The sequence below is a fragment of the Dendropsophus ebraccatus genome, chromosome 7 (assembly GCF_027789765.1).
Source record: "Dendropsophus ebraccatus isolate aDenEbr1 chromosome 7, aDenEbr1.pat, whole genome shotgun sequence".
Taxonomy (NCBI): Eukaryota; Metazoa; Chordata; class Amphibia; order Anura; family Hylidae; genus Dendropsophus; species Dendropsophus ebraccatus.
In genome coordinates, this window is record NC_091460.1 from 22516869 (window position 1) to 22536387 (window position 19519).

The following is a 19519-nucleotide window of genomic DNA, read 5'->3' on the forward strand; positions in this document are numbered from 1 at the left end:
TGGAATAAGATTAGAGCGTGTATTCTCCAGGAATTAGTCTCCACAATATATATAATGGCTGAGATTCTGCATGTTTAATCATTGATGGAAAATCATTCTGATATGTCAGGGAGGCCGTTTAACCTATATACAAAAAGTTTCACTGCATGAGATATTTCTCTAACCATATACAAAATGCTGATATTCGGAATATCCTGCTTTCCAGCAATGATGCGTCTGATCATCTCATCCCTGACACTGTCTATGACTTTGGCATTGTCCTGTGTGTGTAAGCTGAGCCTGAAAACCGCATTTGAAGATTATAAGTATTATAAGCATGGGGACATCATCATCGGAGGGATATTTACTGTAAATAACTTTATGGATGAAATTAATACATTTGAGAAAATAATATATTGTGAAGGGTAAGTCATCAAACATGTAAAACATAGTATTACTATATCACTGTCTCAAAGGCTATAGGTGTCTGTTGACTGAATCGTTTTTATAGTTATTTTCCTAATGAAAGATAAAACCTATTTCTTAGCAATCTTTATAAAAAATTTTATACCATTTAGCTGCTATTTAGGCAATAAGACAAAAAATCAGAACCAGTGAAATTTCTTCTCTGTCATTGATAATGTATTGATAATTGAGTTTACACACCAGCTCAGATAATACAGAGACGTGAGGGAGAATCCTTGAAGGACGGTTCACACAGGCTTTTTTTTTTGTTTGTTTGTTTTTCCTAGAAGCTATAGCAAATTTTTCAGGAGTCCTATAGGGCCTAGTTTAATTTTTATGCCATGAAGGTTATGGTAAAAAATGACATGTCTATATTCTGCAGTTCAGTGCGATTGGAAAATACCCAATCCCAATGTACAGTATGTAGTTTTGGTTTATTTTACTATTTAAAAAAAAAACTCAATTTGCTTTAATTTTTTTCTTGTTTTAACACCTATAACTTTTTTTTTTAATGAAACTGTATGGGGCAAATTTTTTAATATATAATATTTATTGCTAACATCTTGGCTTAGATGGGATTTTCCGATAATTTTTAAAATACCTTTTCTTATATATATCATGTGACCAAAATTAGCAATTTTTATGTTTGGCTTTTTTTCCATTTATCCATGACATCACTGTACCATAGGTGGGACGGGAACAGAAGAATGCCCAAAATCACGGGCAAGTGGGTCATGTATCTTGAGTATATACTGACATGCAAAAGGGTTGAAATGTTTATCTCACCATCTACTACAGCTTAGAACGTGACTACCATCATTTTATAGGCTATCATTTTGGTTATCTCAATCATACATTTAACGTGTAACTATTTAGCACATGGGTCTCCAAACTGCGGCCCTCCAGCTGTTGTGAAACCACAACTCCCATCATGCCTGGACAGATAAAGCTTTGGATTTGGCTGTCCAGGCATGATGGGAATTGTAGTTTTGCAACAGCTGGAGGGCCGCAGTTTGGAGACCCATGATTTAGCATATGCTGAGTTATGCAGATTTTTGTCATGTAACCGCATTGTTACTGCTGCTGTATCCAGTCTACATACAATTGCCTGTATAACCGACAGTCTTTCAGTATGTATTGCAATCTGCGTCATATGTTTTATACCTGCAGAATAATTGCAATGAATTACAAATACTTTCTGAACTTTCTTTTTGCTATTGAAGAAGTGAATAAAGATCTAAACATTTTACCCAATGTAACTTTGGGCTATCACGTCTATGATTCTTGTTCCAATGCGAATAAAGCTGTGAAAAGTACAATACAGATATTATCTGGCCCTGGAGCTACTGTACCCAACTACTACTGCACAGGAGAAGATAACATTGCCGGATTTATTGGAGATCTTTTATCTGTAACCACTGTGCCCATAGCACAACTCCTGAATGTGTACGGATATACACAGGTAGCTAATATAATTGTAGGTACATTCATTATACATTACATTAATACCTCCAGCTTGCTACTGGAAGGTCTTCCTTGTCCTGCAAAAACAGAATTTGTTGAGATATGTAAAGCCACCCTCAAGACAACATGCAGTGTGAGGCTATGTTCACAGTACCTAAGTTTGATATTAATCACGGCCGTTGTTCCCGATTTGCAACAACGGCTTAATGTAATATGAAACTTACATTATGATTCCGTCTATGGAATCAATGCCGGAGTGTATATACAAAGTATATACTCCGGCCAGGATCGTTAGCGGCCACGCAAAAAAATGAAATGTCAGTTTTCTGCGGCTGCTGTTCATAAAATAGTGGGCGCAGAGAACCTGTCAGTTCACACAATGGAGCGTGTGCAGCGGGGAATTCGTATGCGTGCCCGCATCCGAGTTCAGCAAAAATAAAGATCATCCATCTGGTACTGCAGTACCGGCTGGGATGATTTTCAGTAACACCAGCCGTTCTGTGATCCGGCCGGGTCACAGAACGGCTGGTGTTATACTTAGTGTGAACATTGCCTGACACTGCATTGACCTTAAGCATGTCGCCACTGAGGAGCATTTAGTCAGGACTCTATGGTATCCTGATCTGATCTGAGATTCAAAGCACTGTGGCTCGGTGGGCACTTGGATGTGAGGCATGTTACCCTATGTCCGACCAGGTGATGCTTGATAGGGGCATAGTGGCTATAGGATACAGATTTTCCTTTACTGCATAAGTGTTAGAGTCTGTCAGTTACCTAAACTGGCCCTAAAATGTAAGTAGTTCCACAAAAGAGGGAAATGATAAGAAAATGGTTGGTAAGAATGACAAGATGTTTAGATCACCAGGAGTGGGAAGTAAAAATAGGGCTAGCAGCAAAGAATGAGGTCATAGTTTTGGGGAAAATAAAGATCAATCTATCACATCTGATAGGGAGGGATCAGATCAGCCTAGATGGCGAATGAAAGTTCTTTCCACTATTGCAAAATGTGATTCAGTAAGAGACACTTGGTACAGACATTTATATAATATTGATAAGATAGGAGAAAGGTTTGATGAAGCTGAGCAAAGAATCTGCAACTTGGAAGGTGAGGTTAAAACCTTCAAAGTAGAATGAGGGAGTCTCAAACTTGACCATCAGCAACTAAAAAAGAAAACACTGGATTTGGAGGATAGGTCCAGGTGTAGCAACCTTAGGTTGGTGGGTTTTCCAGAAGGAGCAAAATGTAAGGACCCAAGAACATTTGTCCACCAGTGGATGATTTTAACTATTGGGCAAAATTATTGAGCATCTTACGACTGCATTGAAAGAGCACCTAGAGTGTCCTCAAAGCCACCACCTCCAGGAAATTGCTCAAGACTGACTAAAGTTATGTTTCAGTGATTGTGTGAACTGACACACTCCCCAGCTGGCCCTGCCTACTTGCCTTTACAACCATCAGTTTTGATTATCGAAAATGTAGCATCTTAGGTATTACTAATGACTGGTTTATGCATTCTGTCTGCCCATTAGTCTCGGGGTGAAACGCAGACAAGAATGACAATTGTTTCCCTAATAAACCACAGAATGCTTTCCAGAATTTGGAGACGAACTAAACACCTCTATCCGACGCAATGTTGTCTGGAATACCGTGTGGATGGAGGACATACAGACTTGCAAACAAACAGACTTGCCTACGACTTACCACATTTTTCAAGGGCCACTAAATGACATATCTTACTAAGTCTATCAACTATTACCCATACTACAGTTCTTCCCCGAGAGGGAGGAAGATCTGTGACACCATGTGAGACTATGGTTGAATGGGCAAAGGGAGGTGTTAAAGTAGATCCTCTGGCAAGGATCTATGGGTTTTTGCCCGGGCACAGATTTCACAAGACCTCACATAGTCTCGGATATCCTTCTGCCACGAAGGTCACCAACAGGAATGGTTAAGCTGATAACCTGTCCCAGCTATACCTGGGTTACCAGCCAGGACACAGGAATTAACTTATTTCAACACAGCCCACCCGAGATTCATTGGCACCTATTATTTGTCTATAGAAGCATTTACAGGAGCATAATTTTAAGCGTTCAGGATAACATTTTTCATACTGGCTAGGGTAAAATAGTCTCTGGTTCTACCTCAGGTGTTTCACTGAAACCAAAACTCTGAGATAAGGCGTCTGCCTTTATATTTTTAGACCCTGGGTGATAGGTCACCATAAAATTGAACCAGGTGGAGAAAAGAGCCCAGCGAGCTTGTCTGGGAGTTATCCTTTTGGCTTTCTCTAAATATAACAAAATAATTTTTATGGTCTGTAAGGACCATAACTTGGTATAAATTGCTATTACTTTTGTTGGGCAATAACATACTTTAAAATAGCTTTTGGCCGGATTGCTCCTTTAAATAAAAATTAAAATCCACTGAAGAATTGCAAAACGGGGGTGGGGGTGGGGGGGTGGGGGGGTTGGGGGAGCATATACCAAATACTGTATACATTCCTTTGCATATATATTATTAGACCAACTTTGCTTCTTGCTATACCTCTTTGAATGGAACAGCCTCTGCATATGGCATAAATTAGTATTATAGAACTCAAACAAAGATGTATCTCTCTCTAGATCAGTTATGGAGCTACAGATCCGATGCTCGGTGACAGAGTCTTGTATCCATATCTATTTCGTACAGCACGTAGTGACCATGTCTCTGCTCTGGTAACTGTACTGAAACATTTTTCATGGAACTGGGTTGGGATTATCACTAGCGCTGATGACAGTGGAGCCAAAGAGAGTCAAGTTGTCTCCTCAATTCTTAATAGTCATGGTGTCTGTATAGAGTATACAGTGAAAATTTTTACTGCAAGTATTTCAGAAATAAAAAATATAAGAGCTGTCAATAAAAAAAGCAAGATGATCATCTCCCGTTCCTCCGCTAGTATCATTATTGTTTGTGGAACAGATTCCTATTTCATGTTGGAAATGTTTCTGTTACCTGATGATGTTCTCAATACAAAGACTTTTCTCTTACCACCCAACTGGTTCATCAACATTCAGACACTACACATTTATTTTAAGGCTTTTAATTGTTCCTTGGGCTTTCTGTTCTTTATGAACGATGATCTAGAACGTAACAGTGGTCAAGAACTTTTGAGGGATCCATACAATACCAACAACATGAAACTATTTCTTTTGAACATTCACCCTTCAAATTATCCAGATGATAAATGGCTTGAACAAGTATGGATTATCCATTTTAGGTGCTTGTCGCCAAATAATTATAAAAACGAACTCTATCGATCATTAAAATTGAAAAACTGTTCAGGAAAAGAGAATATCACCGAATTACCTCTCATTCTATTCCATGATGGTTCTCCTATTGTATACAATGCATTAATAACCATGGCTTATGCACTTCATGCTATGCATACATCTCTAGGAAGAGAGGTTCCTGCCAAATATAGGAAAGCATCCATATATAGACATAAGGTACAATACAAATAGTTGACTTCAAAGGAGAAAAAAAAAAAAAACACAGGTTTGAGTTTTAAAACCACAGAATGGACAGGATAGAGTTCTGAATTTGGGACTAACTGAATGAAATAAGAGCATCTAGTAAAGGAGAAGTTCGGCGATTTCTAAAAGCCGGCAGGCTACAGGGGGAGGGGGAAAATTGATTACAAGTAACAACTTACCTTTCCCTGTGCCTGTGGTGAGCAGCCAGAGTGGTTGTGGTTGCAGCCCTGTGTCAAATTGGCGTGGCCTAGAGTACCCATGCCCTTGGCTTGCTCGGCCTCTGCAGGCAGGATTTTTCCTATGCATCACCTGTTTGAAACAGCACAGGTGCCTTAATATTAGTGTTCACACAGGTGATGAATAGGAGAAATTGTTCTAGGGTCATTCCTAATAATGAAGAGGGCGGAGAGGAGGAACGGAGGGGTGTTGCAAACCTAGGACATGGGTACTCTAGGCCATGCCAATTTGACACAGGGCTGCAAGTTTTAACCCCTTGCCTCTAAAGCCTGTTTTGGCCTTAATGACCAGGCTCATTTTTTAAAATCTGACCTGTCTCACTTTATGCACTTATAGCTCAGTGATTCTTTAACGTATGCTAGCCATTCTGAGATTGTTTTTTCGTCACATATGTCACTTTATATTAGTAGCAAAATTTGGTCACTACTTTGTGTATTTTTTGTGAAAAACATCAAAATATCATGAAAAATTTGAACATTTTGCATTTTATGAACTTCTGAAATTCTCTGCTTTTAAAAAAGCAAGTCATAGCACATAAATTAGTTACTAAATCACATTACCAATATGTCCTCTTTATTCTGGCATAATTTGGGAAACATATTTTACTTTTTTAGGGTGTTACGGGGCTTAGAAATTTATTAGCAAATTATCACATTTTGTGAAAATTTCCAAAACTGATTTTTTTTAGGGACCAGTTCTTTTTTTAAATGGATTTAGAAGGCTTGTATACTGGAAACCCCCATAAGTGACCCCATTTTGGAAACTAGACACCTTAAAGAATTAATCTAGGGGTATAATGAGCATTTTAACCCTACAGGGGCTGGAGGAAATTATTCACAATTAGGCCGTAAAAAAATCGAAAATTTAAATTTTCAAATAATATATACGTTTAGATTAAAGTTTCTCATTTTCAAAAGGAACATGAGAAAAAAAGCATGCCAAAATTTGTAACGCAGGTTCTTCTGAATACAACGGTACCCCATATGTGGGCGTAAACCACTGTATGGGCACACAGCCGGGCTCAGAAGGGAAGGAGCGCCAATTAGCTTTTTTAATGCAGATTTTGCTGAAGAAGTTTCTGAGCGCCAGGTGCGTTTGCAGAGCCCCTGTAATGTCAGCAGAATAGAACCCCCCCAAAAGTCACCCCATTTTGGAAAGTGCACCCCTCAAAGAATACATCTTTGGGTAGGATGAGCATTTTGACCCCACATGCATTAGAGGAAAGTATTCAAAATTAGACAGTAAAAATGAAAAACACAAATTTTTTCAATAATATGTTTGTTTAGTTTGAAATTTCTCAATTTCACGAGGAACAAGAGAAAAAAGTACCTCAAAATTTGTAAAGAAGGTTGTCCTGAATACAACGGTACCCCATATGTGGGCATAAATCACTGTATGGGCACACAGCGGGGCTCAGAAGAAAAGGAGCGCCAATTAGCTTTTTCAATGCAGATTTTGCTGAAGAAGTTTCTGAGCGCCAGGTGCGTTTGCAGAGCCCCTGTAGTGTCCGCAGAAGAGAAACCCCCCAAAAGTCACCCCATTTTGGAAAGTACACCCCTCAAAGAATTCATCTTGTGGTGTGGTGACCATTTTGACCCCCCAGGTATTAGAGGAAAGTATTTAAAATTAGACAGTAAAAATGAAAAACTTGAATTTTTCCAATAATATGTTCGTTTAGTTTGAAATTTCTCAATTTCACAAGGAACATGAGAGAATCAGCACCCCAAAATTTGTAACGCAGGTTCTCCTGAGTAGAACGGTACCCCATATGTGGGCATAAACCACTGTATGGCCACACAGGAGGGCTCAGAAGGAAGGGAGCACCAATTAGCATTTTCAGTTCAGATTTTGCTGAAGTAGTTTCTGAGCGCCAGGTGTGTTTGCAGTGCCCCTGTAGTGTCCGCAGAAGAGAACCCCCCCAAAAGTCACCCCATTTTGGAAAGTACACCCCTCAAAGAATTCATCTTGGGGTGTGGTGACCATTTTGACCCCACAGGTATTAGAGGAAAGTATTCAAAATAAGACAGTAAAATTGAAAAACTAGAATTTTTCCAATAATATATTGGTTTAGTTTGAAATTTTTCAATTTCACTAGGAACAGGGGAGAAGCTGCATGCCCAAATCTGTAACGCAGGTTCTCCTGAGTAGAACGGTACCCCATATGTGGGCATAAACCACTGTATGGGCACCCAGCCGGGCTCAGAAGGGAAGGAGCGCCAATTAGCATTTTCAGTGCAGATTTTTCCGAAGAAGCTTCTGAGCGCCAGGTGCGTTTGCAGCGCCCCTGTAGTGTCAGCAGAATAGAACTCCCCAAAAGGTCACCCCATTTAGGAAAGTACACCCCTGAAAGAATTTATCTTGGGGTGCAGTGAGTGGTTTGACCCCACAGGTATTAGAGGAAAGTATTCAAAATAAGACAGTAAAAATGAAAAACTCGAATTTTTCCAATACTATGTTTGTTTAGTTAAAAATGTCTTAATTTCACGAGGAATGGGAGAAAAAACGTACCCCAAAATCTGTAACGCAGCTTCTTCTGAGTAAAACGGTACCCCATATGTGGGCATAAACCACAGTATGGGCACACAGCAGGGCTCAGAAGGAAGGGAGCGCCAATTTGCTGGAGCAAAACCGCAGCTAGAAATAGTTATTAGAATAGCGTAGTTACTAAAATACAATAAAAAATGAGATTACAGGTAATGTGGGGTGGTCACGGGCAACCTGGTGTGGTCACGGGCAACCTGGTGTGGTCACGGGCAAGCTGGTGTGGTTATGGGCAACCTGCGGTGGTTATGGGCAACCTGCGGTGGTTACAGACAATCTGGGGTGGTTACGGGCAATGTGGGGTGGTTACGGGCAACGTGGGGTGGTAACGGGCAACGTGGGGTGGTAACAGGCAACGTGGGGTGGTTACGGATAAACTGAAGTGCTTATAGGTAATCTGGGATGGGTACCTGTAATTTGGGGTCGTTACAGGCAATCTGGCGTGGTTACGGGAAATCTGGAGAGGGTCACTGGCAATTTGGGGTGGTTAGAGGCAACGTGCGGTGGTTATAGGCAACGTGCGGTGGTTATAGGCAACGTGTGGTGGTCAGAGGCAACGTGCGGTGGTCAGAGGCAATGTGCGGTGGTCAGAGGCAACGTGCGGTGGTCAGAAGCAACGTGCGGTGGTTACGTGCAATCTGGGGGGTTACGGGCAATCGGGGCTGATTACGCACAATCTGGAGGGGGTCACTGGCAATTCGGGGTGGTTACGGTCAACATGTGGTGGTTACAGGCAAAGTGCGGTGGTTATAGGCAACGTGCGGTGGTTAGAGGCAACGTGCGGTGGTTAGAGGCAACGTGCGGTGGTCAGAGGCAACGTGCGGTGGTCAGAGGCAACGTGCGGTGGTCAGAGGCAACGTGCGGTGGTCAGAGGCAACGTGTGGTTGTCAGAAGCAACGTGCGGTGGTCAGAAGCAACGTGCGGTGGTTATGTGCAATCTGGGGGGTTACGGGCAATCGGTGCTGATTACGCACCATCTGGAGGGGGTCACTGGCAATTCGGGGTGGTTACGGTCAACATGTGGTGGTTACAGGCAATGTGCGGTGGTTAGAGGCAACGTGCGGTGGTTAGAAGCGACGTGCGGTGGTTAGGGGCGACGTGCGGTGGTTAGGGGCGACGTGCGGTGGTTAGGGGCAACGTGCGGTGGTTAGGGGCGACGTGCGGTGGTTAGAGGCAACGTGCGGTGGTTAGAGGCAACGTGCGGTGGTTAGGGACAACGTGCGGTGGTTAGGGGCGACGTGCGGTGGTTAGAGGCGACGTGCGGTGGTTAGGGACGACGTGCGGTGGTTAGAGGCGACGTGCGGTGGTTAGGGACAACGTGCGGTGGTTAGGGGCGACGTGCGGTGGTTAGAGGCGACGTGCGGTGGTTAGGGACGACGTGCGGTGGTTAGAGGCGACGTGCGGTGGTTAGGGGCGACGTGCGGTGGTTAGGGGCGACGTGCGGTGGTTAGAGGCGACGTGCGGTGGTAAGCGCCAATGTGCGGTGGTTTGGGGCGACGTGCGGTGGTTATGGGCAACGTGCGGTGGTTATGGGCAACGTGCGGTGATTACGTGCAATCTGGCGTGATTACGGGCAACGTGCGGTGGTTACAGGCAATGTGCAGTTGTTACGGGCAACGTGCGGTGGTTACGTGCAATCTGGCGTGATTACGGGCAACCTGGGGCGGATATGGGCAACCTGCGGTGGTGACGGGTAATCTGGGGGGGTTAGGGGTAATTTGGGAGTAAACTGCAATTATTACTATAATAAAAAGTGTGTGTTTTATTTTTTTGTATGTTTTTCACTTTTTTTACTTTATACATTCATTTTCACTGTATTACTATGATTACTGTGATATTTTCTATCACAGTAATCATAGTTCAGTGACAGAGACCAAATTGGTCTCTGTCACTTTAAATTTTCAGAGCTGGCTGGTTGTGAAGCGCATGCGCACTTCATAACCAGCCAGGACACTGACGAGGAAGGAGCTCCAGGAGCAGGTAACGTATATGGGGAAGGGGGGGGTGACTGGGGGACGGGGGTGACAGGGGGGTGGGGGGCGACTTGGGGGGCGACACACTAAAACTTTTTATCCCCTGTCACCAATGATTTATGGTGACAGGGGATAAAAAGTGCTTTTTTGCACTGGGAACAGGCGATCAGCGGTATATAGTATATACCGCCGATCGCCTGCACCGGGACCACACGGGGGGTCCCCGATCACTGCCCCATGCTCTCCGCTACCTCCGGTGGCGGAGAGCATGGGGCTTTGATCATTTATTTATTTCCATCCCTGCGAACAAACATCGTTTGTTCGCAGGGATGGGGGCGGCCATCTTGGATGTGATGGCCGCCCGGGGAGGGGAGGGTTAGTGATCGCCCACTAGGGGGGCTGATCTGGGGTCTGATTTATACATTTTCATCTCCCCCCACCGTGGATTCACGGTGGGGGGAGATGAAAGCGATCGGCGGCGCCGGTAATACCCGTTACCGGCGGATCGCCGCTATAACGGTAATAGCGGCGATCCGCCGGTTTCGTGGGACGAGGGGGGGGTCCGGGGGATACATCAGATGTGGCGGCGGGAGGAGGCAACGTTCTGCAGCCTCCTCCCGCCGCCCGATCGGCGGGGGAACTCAAGTCTCCCCCATAGACGCCGCGGTCGCATTGACCGCGGCGTTTATGGGGTTAACTGCCCGCGGGGGGGCGGGGCTCCCCTCCGGGCAGATGCAGCGGGAGGATGCAATGTGACATAGCCTCCTCCCGCTGCCCGATCGCCGTCAGGGACAGCGGGGGGAGGCAGGGAAAGCATGACGTTTGGGGAACGTCATGTTGCGGGAACTACTTGTTTTACATGACGTTCCCCAAACGTCATTTTGCCGCAAGGGGTTAAAGTTGTTCTTTTTTAGAACAAGAACTGCATCACTTGGCGAACGGACCCCAGGAAAGTCTGTGGATTAAAAGCAGCTATCTGACGGTACGAGTGGTTTGGGGAGTCAGATTGTGTGTACAAAGTTGCTTAAAGGAACAAAACCCATTTTTAAAATATGACCTGACTAACGTTATGCGGTTATAGCTCTATTCTACAGCTATTATTTTCATTGAGAATATAGGCATTATGGGGGAGATTTATCAAACTGGTGTAAAGTAGAATTGGCTCAGTTGCCCCTAGCAACCAATCAGATACTACCTTTCATTTTCTAAAGGATGTGTGAGGAATGGAAGGTGGAATCTGATTGGTTGCTAGGGGCAACAGAGCCAGCTTCACTTTACACCAGTTTGATAAATCTCCCCCTGCGTGTATATTTTACTTCAATTATTTTATTTTTATTTTTTGCATTCTTTTTACATGTTTACTTTTTTTTTTTTTTTTACTGTCCCGCCTTGGAGACTTCACTACCTGATTGTCAAATGACAGACACATTACATTGCAGTGTTGATCTGTACTGCATTGTACTGTGCCTGTTATAGACATAGCTGATCAGACTCAGTCTTAGTGCTGAGCCTGATCAGCTTCCATAACTATAGCATTAGAGGCCTCCAATTGTAATAGCTACCACATTGAAATTGCTTTACACATCCCTTAACCCGTTAACGACAAAGGGCGTATAGGTACGCCCTATTGCCGGTAAGGGCGTTCAGAGCGGGGCAGCGCGGCGACCCCGCTCTGATCCGCGGCGGTCCCGGGTGCCTCGTATAGCCCGAGACCGTAGGTATTAGCGGGCACGGTCCGATCGCCGTGCCCGCTAATACAGTAATCAGATGCAGCTGTCAAACATGACAGCTGCATCCGATTACCGGATCCAGCATCTCCCTGGTGTCTAGTGGCGGAGATCGCTCCTCCGGGATGTTATCCCGGAGGAGCGATCTCCGTTTCTGAAGCCGGACGGGGACCGCTCCAAGATGGCGCCATCCCCGGCTCGGCACTCGTTTGTTTCCGGCTGCAGCAGCCGAAAGCAAACGAGTACCGATCTCATGGATCTCTGCAGCATATCTATGCTGCAGAGATCTCAATGAGAGATCAAAGTGTATATACTAGAAGTCCCCCAGGGGGGCTTCTAGTATATGTGTAAAAAAAATAAGAAAAATGTTATTGTGAATAAAAAGCCCCCTCCCCTAATAAAAGTCTGAATCACCATCCTTTTCCCAGGTTATAAATAAAAGTAAATAAATAAATAAATAAATAAACATGTTTGCTATCGCCGCGTGCGTAATCGCCCGAACTATTAATTAATCACATTCCTGATCTCGCACGGTAAACGGCGTAAGCGCAAAAAAATCCCAAAGTGCAAAATTGCGCATTTTTGGTCGCATCAAATAAAGAAAAATTGTAATAAAAAGCGATCAAAAAGTTGTATATGCACAATCAAGGTACCGATAGAAAGAACACATCATGGCGCAAAGAATGACACCTCACACAGCCCCATAGACCAAAGGATAAAAGCGCTATAAGCCTGGGAATGGAGCGGTTTTAAGTGACGTATATTTGTTGACAATGGTTTGAATTTTTTACAGGCCATCAGATACAATATAAGTTATACATGTTATATATCGTTTTAATCGTAACGACTTGAGGAACGTGCATAACAAGTCAGTTTTACCCCAGGGCGAATGGCGTAAAAACACATTTCCCCAAAATAAACAAAATGCTTTTTTTTTTTTTCAATTTCACCACACTTTGAATTTTTTTCTGGTTTTGCAGTGTACTTTATGCAAAAATTCAGCCTGTCATTGCAAAGTACAATTAGTGACGCAAAAAATAAGGGCTCATGTGGGTTTCTAGGTGGAAAAATGCAAGTGCTATGGCCTTTTATGCACAAGGAGGAAAAAACGAAAATGCAAAAATCGGGGTTAAAGTGAACAGAGGGAAAATTCTCCCTCTGTTCTTTCCTGCAAATGCTGCAATTGCACTGATCTTTAGGGTTAACTGCCGGGATTGGAGCATGGTTCAGGTCCCAGCAGTTTTGGTGGGTGCCCAAATATCACTGACATCTGTGCCTGTTTCAACCACGGACATAATTGTATATCCATGAAAATACGGAAATCAACAGTAAAAAATAATCACCAAAGGAACGGGCTAATAGAAGTGGAGGTTAGTGTAACAGAATTGACTTGGGAAGAGGCACAGTATCACACAGGTTAAAGTTAATTCACAGAACAAGAGGCTGCACTGACAGCACTGTGTGTGTATAGAGGGAAAAGAAAACAGGCAATAGACGGCGCCTCGTGTGATAGCGTACACTAAGGGAAAAGGAAGGTGAGGTAAGTAGGAGGCTCTCCTTTCAGATAGCACAAATATAACACGTTTCCAGAGCCTAAGCTCTCTTCATCAGATACAGTGCACTGTATCTGGTCCTGTTTAGTGAGACATATGCCCACGTTTATAATTTTTGCATTGTTCTGCTGAGAGACTCTTTTTCTTCAATACCACACCAATCACTAGTTTAGAGGATAGGGACCTCCTATAAATATGACATATCTATCATCTGGGCATATCCCAAGCAAATATTTGATACCAAACATGAATGCATACGGTCCACGTTGTCAGACAATATCTAATATCACCTTGCTGCTCTGGGCATATCGCCATGATTTTGACATATGTTTGGTAGCTCCAACTATAAATTATGATGAAAATCCCTTTGATATAATATTTTCAGTTTGAACTGTCTTTGTTTCATCTTAATCAAGCCATAGTGGGCTCAGAAATGTGGGTGAAGGTCAGGGGGGAGAAACTGGCTCAGTTGCCCCTAGCAACCAATCAGATTCAACCTTTCATTTTTCAAAGAGTCTGTGAGGAGTGAAAGGTGGAATTGGGTTGGTTGCTAGGGGCAACTGAGCCAGTTTCACTTTACACCATGTTTGATAAATCTCCCCCATTATCTTATATTATCTTACAGGAGAGAAGCTGTATTTAAAGATTTGGGAGTTAGGTCTAACTCCATGGCAGAGGCCAAATGTTTCTCCTGAAAAACAGGTCAATTAATAACTCTCCTAGGAGTCACTAGGCTGCCTATATATCACACTATACATGTAAAAGTTTCTTTTCACGTGCAAAATAGGTGAAAGCAGCGGTAATATATAAATAAATATATATATATATTTTTTTTTTTTTTTTTTTTTTTTTTTTACTATATCCCAGTAAAATCACATACATTAGGTAAGGCTTAGAGCTCACTGGTTTGTAGCAGGAAAAAGTATATTTTGTGTGTATGTTCTGAACATTTTCTCCCCCTCTTTTTCTCTCATCTTTTATTGAAAGTTAACCAAATATTTGAGAGAATGTGAATACACAGATCAGTCAGGGAAGAGGAAATATTATGATGGCCGAGGAGAAATAAATACAATAGTCAATTTTTATAACTGGATATCGACAGAAAAAAAATATTCCCCATACAGACATGTGGGCTCCTTTACCCCCTGGACTTCACCAGATGAGCAGCTTTCCATCAATACCGCTAAGATAGTCTGGAAGAATAACACGGTGAGGAAAGACTTTTAAAATGACAAATTGTTTTAGTAGATTAACAGCTTAAGGCTATGTTCACACAATGTATATTTTCGTAAAACTATCTCGGGCGGAGTGTATAAACATCGTATACGCTCCGGCCGGGATCTCTAGTGGCTCCGTGTGAAACTGACATTTCAGATTTCTACGGCCGCAATTCAATGAATAGCGGCCGCATAAAAGCCTGTCAGCGCACACTATGGAGCGAGCGGCTCTGGCCCATTTTGTTCAGTGGGGATTTCTGATGCGGGTGCACATGGATGCACCCGCATTAGAACTCAGCGGCGCTAAAGATCATCCGTCCGGTACTGCACATTCAAATCAACAGCGATCGTTAGAATGAACCTAGAGAAGTGATTGGGTAAGCAGTTCTCTCCCTGTCTTGCTGATCATTGCAGGAGTCAAACAGTGAGAGGTTAAAAGTAGTGCCCTTACTAAATTCGATCTTAAAGGGCCGTACCAATTTCCCCCCGTAAATAGGTTGGCAACAAAGTCATTCTTAAAATGCCTCTTTTACATGTGTTTTTTTTTTTTTTTTTTGTGTTACTTTCATGTGTATTTTATAAAAAGACAGTTTTCTTTTCGAGGATTTTGCTTTGTTAGCTTTGAAAAACCATAACAATTTTTTTCTCCATGTCCGGGATACAAGAACTTTATTTTTTTTAGGCAGCACTTGTACTTTGAAATGACACTCTTAGGTTATGTTCACACAACATCCAAAAAAGAAAAAAAAAAAAAAGTTTGCTTTTTGTGTTTAAAAAGACGTCCGTTATTGCATCATTTTAATTGGCTTGACAAAACTGTGAACATGGCAATAAAGCGAGGATAAAAATGGAAAATTTTTACTGTTTGTTAAAGATGACATGAAAATTTATGTACCTTTTATTTTATTTACTACTTTAAAAAATAATACTTAAAAGGTACCTGTTGTTATATCAAAATGTAAATCAAAAGAAGATATGATATAAATCCAGTTGCAATTTACATGCTTTATTTTTCCAAAGAGTCTAAAAACAAGTCCCACGTTTCCCAGGCCATCTGAGCGCTCACAGAGAAGGCTGTCATTTGATTCACTGACGTATTGAGCGTGACTCTCTGTACTGGCCGAGACTTCATGTGTTTAGTTTATTTTTTTCAATTGGCACAAGACTAAAAAGCTGCCTTTTAGTCTTTCATAATAATAATGAATGTAAATTGCAAACCTGTTTTATATCACATCCACTATTAATTTAGATTTCGAAAGTTACAACAGGAATGCATTAAACAAATGTGCTTAATATTTCCCTATTCTGAGTCTTATAACTAGAGATGAGCGAACCTGGAGCATGCTTGAGTCGATACGAACTCGAACGATCGGCATTTGATTAGCGGTGGCTGCTGAAGTTGGATAAAGCCCTAAGATTATGTGGAAAACATGGATATAGTCATTGGCTGTATCCATGATTTCCAGACAACCTTAGAGCTTTATCAAAGTTCAGCAGCCACCGATAATCAAATACAGAACGTTCGGGTTCGGATCGACTCGAACCCGAACCCGGTTTGCTCATCTCTACTTATGACTTTTTTTTTTTACCTTTCGGTCCATAGCTTTCAATCCAGGACTGTAAGAAGGCTCTTTATTTGCGCTGTGATTGATAGTTTTTCTCAGTACCACTTATGCATAAATGTAACTTTTTTAAAATCACGTTTTAGTTGATTTTATCTGTGATGTGATCAATAATCAGCACTTTTGGACTTTTTTTAACCCATTGTTTTCGCTGTTTATTGAGCAACATTAAGAATGTGATTGTTACATATTTCGGGCAATTCTGCATGCAACCATACCAAATATGTTTATTATTACTATGATTGCTCATAGACATCTGTGCAATATAATTTTTTTTACAGATACCAAAATCTCGATGCTCAGAAAATTGTCCCACTGGGAGCAGAAAGCTCAAGAATGAGAAAAAGCAAATCTGCTGCTATGACTGTGTTGTTTGCCCAGAAGGAGAAATCGCGAACAAAACCGGTAATACAAAATTGTTGTTAAACATTAAAAACTAACTTATCTTTTAAAAAGTTGTCTTTCCTTAGCCGTGAGATCAGGCTTGTCCCAGATCCGTTAGTGGAGCTGAGGAGCATTTTCCTCACCAGGATACGGGATCCTGTGAGTGGCTCAAATGATCCAGGGCATTCTATTATATCATGTAGTGATTGTTACCCAGTCAATCTGACCGATTACGTCTATGACTGAAACCAACATACCGCAGGTTGACTTTTTTGTCAATTAATCTTATCCTTACTTTCTGAACCTGTATATGCTGTTAGGCTACTGTCTTGTAGAATTATTGGTCTCCTGATGAACCCGGTGTACGGGGAAATGCGTAGAGATCCTGGCGAAGAGATGATTGGCTGCCACTATTTTCTATAAGCTATTTTTGTTGTTCTCTTTTGGGTCAAATTTTTTTTTGCCCTGATTACTGACTTCTCAGTTTACTGCTATGGTCCATGTCATTAAGTGATCGCACACGTGATACCCCGCATCTTGCATGAATATAGATTTTTTCTGGACCTAATTTAATGCATATCGAATAAAATATTTTAGTTTTAACTTTACATGCTGCAGTGATATTTTGGTGTACTGTGCAGATATCTATGTGTCTACAAATTGGCTATATGTGATAATACTGTATCCTTCTAAATAATAGTCATATAGCTACCGTACAAGGTATACATATTATTAACATACATACTAATTAGTGATGAGTGAATTTACAGTAGGTACAAATCAAATCGCTTTGTTCCTATCTGTATTCTGCTCATCGAGCTGCGGAACTTTGAAGCCTTTCTGCTGCTGGTGCTGGGAAAATCCAGTCCTGGGAAACTTTTCCCAGTTTCCCAGGACTGGATCCATCTTTTTTTCCAGCACCCAGGGAGGAGCAGCAGGAAGCGGAGCAGACGTCAAAGCCCGATGAGCAGAATACAGATAGGACCGAAGCGATTCACTTCGTTCCTACTGTAGATTCACACATCACTAATACTATTCAAACCCATATTACCAAGACCAACATTACCAATAATAACAGTATACAAGGGGGACATAATCCAGGGAAATTACTGTACTGTTACTAGACAAAAAACAATATGTGTAGACTAATATTACCCATAATACTACTATAAAAGGAACAAATAATACCACTAGACCATAACTACATAGCATAACAACATAGTATCTGATAGTTATCTTATCTACTGTTACAGAAAATAACACCCTAAAGTATATACACGCTAATATTACCCAGTATAGTGTCCACATAGCGGTGGATGCAAAGGCTCCACAGATCATATCTGTAAGTGTCTTCTTTGCTTCTCCACATGGCCCAGATTGCACTGATGACTTCACCCATCCATGACTCATACGTGCAAAATCTGTAGACATTTTCCAATACCATAACCCACCCCCCACCCCCAAAGTGTCCCATAGGTAATTTATGTCCCCTTGGTGGGTGGGTGGCAGGGTAGGTAGGTGCCCTTTTAGCTATCTGTTCTCCCAGTTGGGATACAGGTGCACTTATAGGTAGATAGGTGCCTACTGTGCATATAGCTCCCCCTCAGCTGTTAAATAGGTGACTATTCCAGTAGGTATTTGCTCCCTTATATGTATCCATGTGGCCATCATATATAGATATGTGCTTCTAGTGAAGAACTGCCTCCCCCAATAAGTAGTTGCCTCCCTGATGAAGGAAGAAAGGAAAGGAGGAATTACTACAAAAAAATAATGGAAGCAGGAAAACTGGATCTAAAAGTAGCTAATGCAAATTTGTTTCGTATCAGTGTTTTAGTAAAAATGCTCATGTCCAAATCTTATTGTTTCCTTCCAGATAGCGAAAATTGTATAAAATGTTTGGATACTGAATGGTCGAGCATTAAAAGAGATCAATGTTTTCCTAAAATTGAAGAATTCCTCGCCTTCTCCGATGGACTCTCCATAGCTCTATCCTCCATTGCTGTTCTGTTCTGGACAATGTCTGTTCTGGTATTAGGGATTTTTGTATCACATAAAGATTCCCCTATTGTGAAGGCAAATAACAAGACCCTGAGCTTCATCCTCCTCATCTCGCTGTCATTGTGCTTCCTCTGTGTCTTCTTATTTATTGGCCGTCCTGTGGATAGAACCTGCAGATTACGACAAATAGTTTTTGGCATTACTTTCTCCATTTCGGTATCTTCTGTTTTGGCCAAAACCATCATGGTCTATATGGCTTTTAGAATTTCCAGACCCGGGGGTCGATGGAAAAAACTGATTGAAGTGAAAGTGTCCAACTCTATAGTTGTGGTGGCCACATCCATTGAGGTTATTATCAGCATTATTTGGCTGTACTCTTCTCCCCCATACCTGGAGCAGGACACCTATTCCTTTTACAGAAAAGTCATCATTCAGTGCAACGAAGGGTCTCAAGTTGGTTTCTTTGCTGTTCTAGGTTACTTATTTGTCCTGGCAGCTGTTAGTTTTACTGTTGCTTATTTGGCTAGAACATTACCTGATCGTTTTAATGAAGCCAAGTACATCACATTCAGTATGCTGGTGTTCTGTAGTGTCTGGATTACTATGGTCCCTTCCTATCTGAGCACCAAAGGAAAAAACATGGTGGCCGTAGAAATTTTCTCCATCTTGACTTCAAGTGCTGGACTTCTAGGCTTTATGTTTTTCCCTAAATGTTACCTTATTGTGGTCAAACCTCAATTAAATAGAAAAACATGTATACATATAAAAAAATAAACTGAGACTAATAAGCAATAAATTCAATAGATATATGTAAAAATGAGATATTTAAAAACAATATAATAAAGT

At 41.9% G+C, this 19519-nt stretch overlaps 1 protein-coding gene across 1 annotated transcript; it reads left to right on the plus strand.

The window, feature by feature from the left end:
* The first annotated feature begins 210 nt into the window (after positions 1-210).
* Positions 211-19447, plus strand: LOC138796495 (vomeronasal type-2 receptor 26-like). Its single transcript, XM_069976101.1, has 7 exons — positions 211-404; positions 1615-1906; positions 4531-5394; positions 13838-13897; positions 14440-14661; positions 16573-16696; positions 18549-19447. Exons 1-7 carry the CDS (start codon positions 211-213, stop codon positions 19445-19447), a joined length of 2655 nt encoding a protein of 884 aa, XP_069832202.1.
* The last annotated feature ends 72 nt before the right edge of the window (positions 19448-19519 follow it).

What these genes read in the sequence shown, in the direction of transcription:
- LOC138796495 (XM_069976101.1), top strand. Translation starts at nt 211, where the DNA reads ATGCGTCTGATCATCTCATCCCTGACACTGTCTATGACTTTGGCATTG. An exon ending in AAAATAATATATTGTGAAGG is followed by an intron (nt 405 to 1,614) that starts GTAAGTCATCAA and finishes TTATACCTGCAG; the next exon opens with AATAATTGCAATGAATTACA. An exon ending in TAGTCTGGAAGAATAACACG is followed by an intron (nt 14,662 to 16,572) that starts GTGAGGAAAGAC and finishes TTTTTTTTACAG; the next exon opens with ATACCAAAATCTCGATGCTC.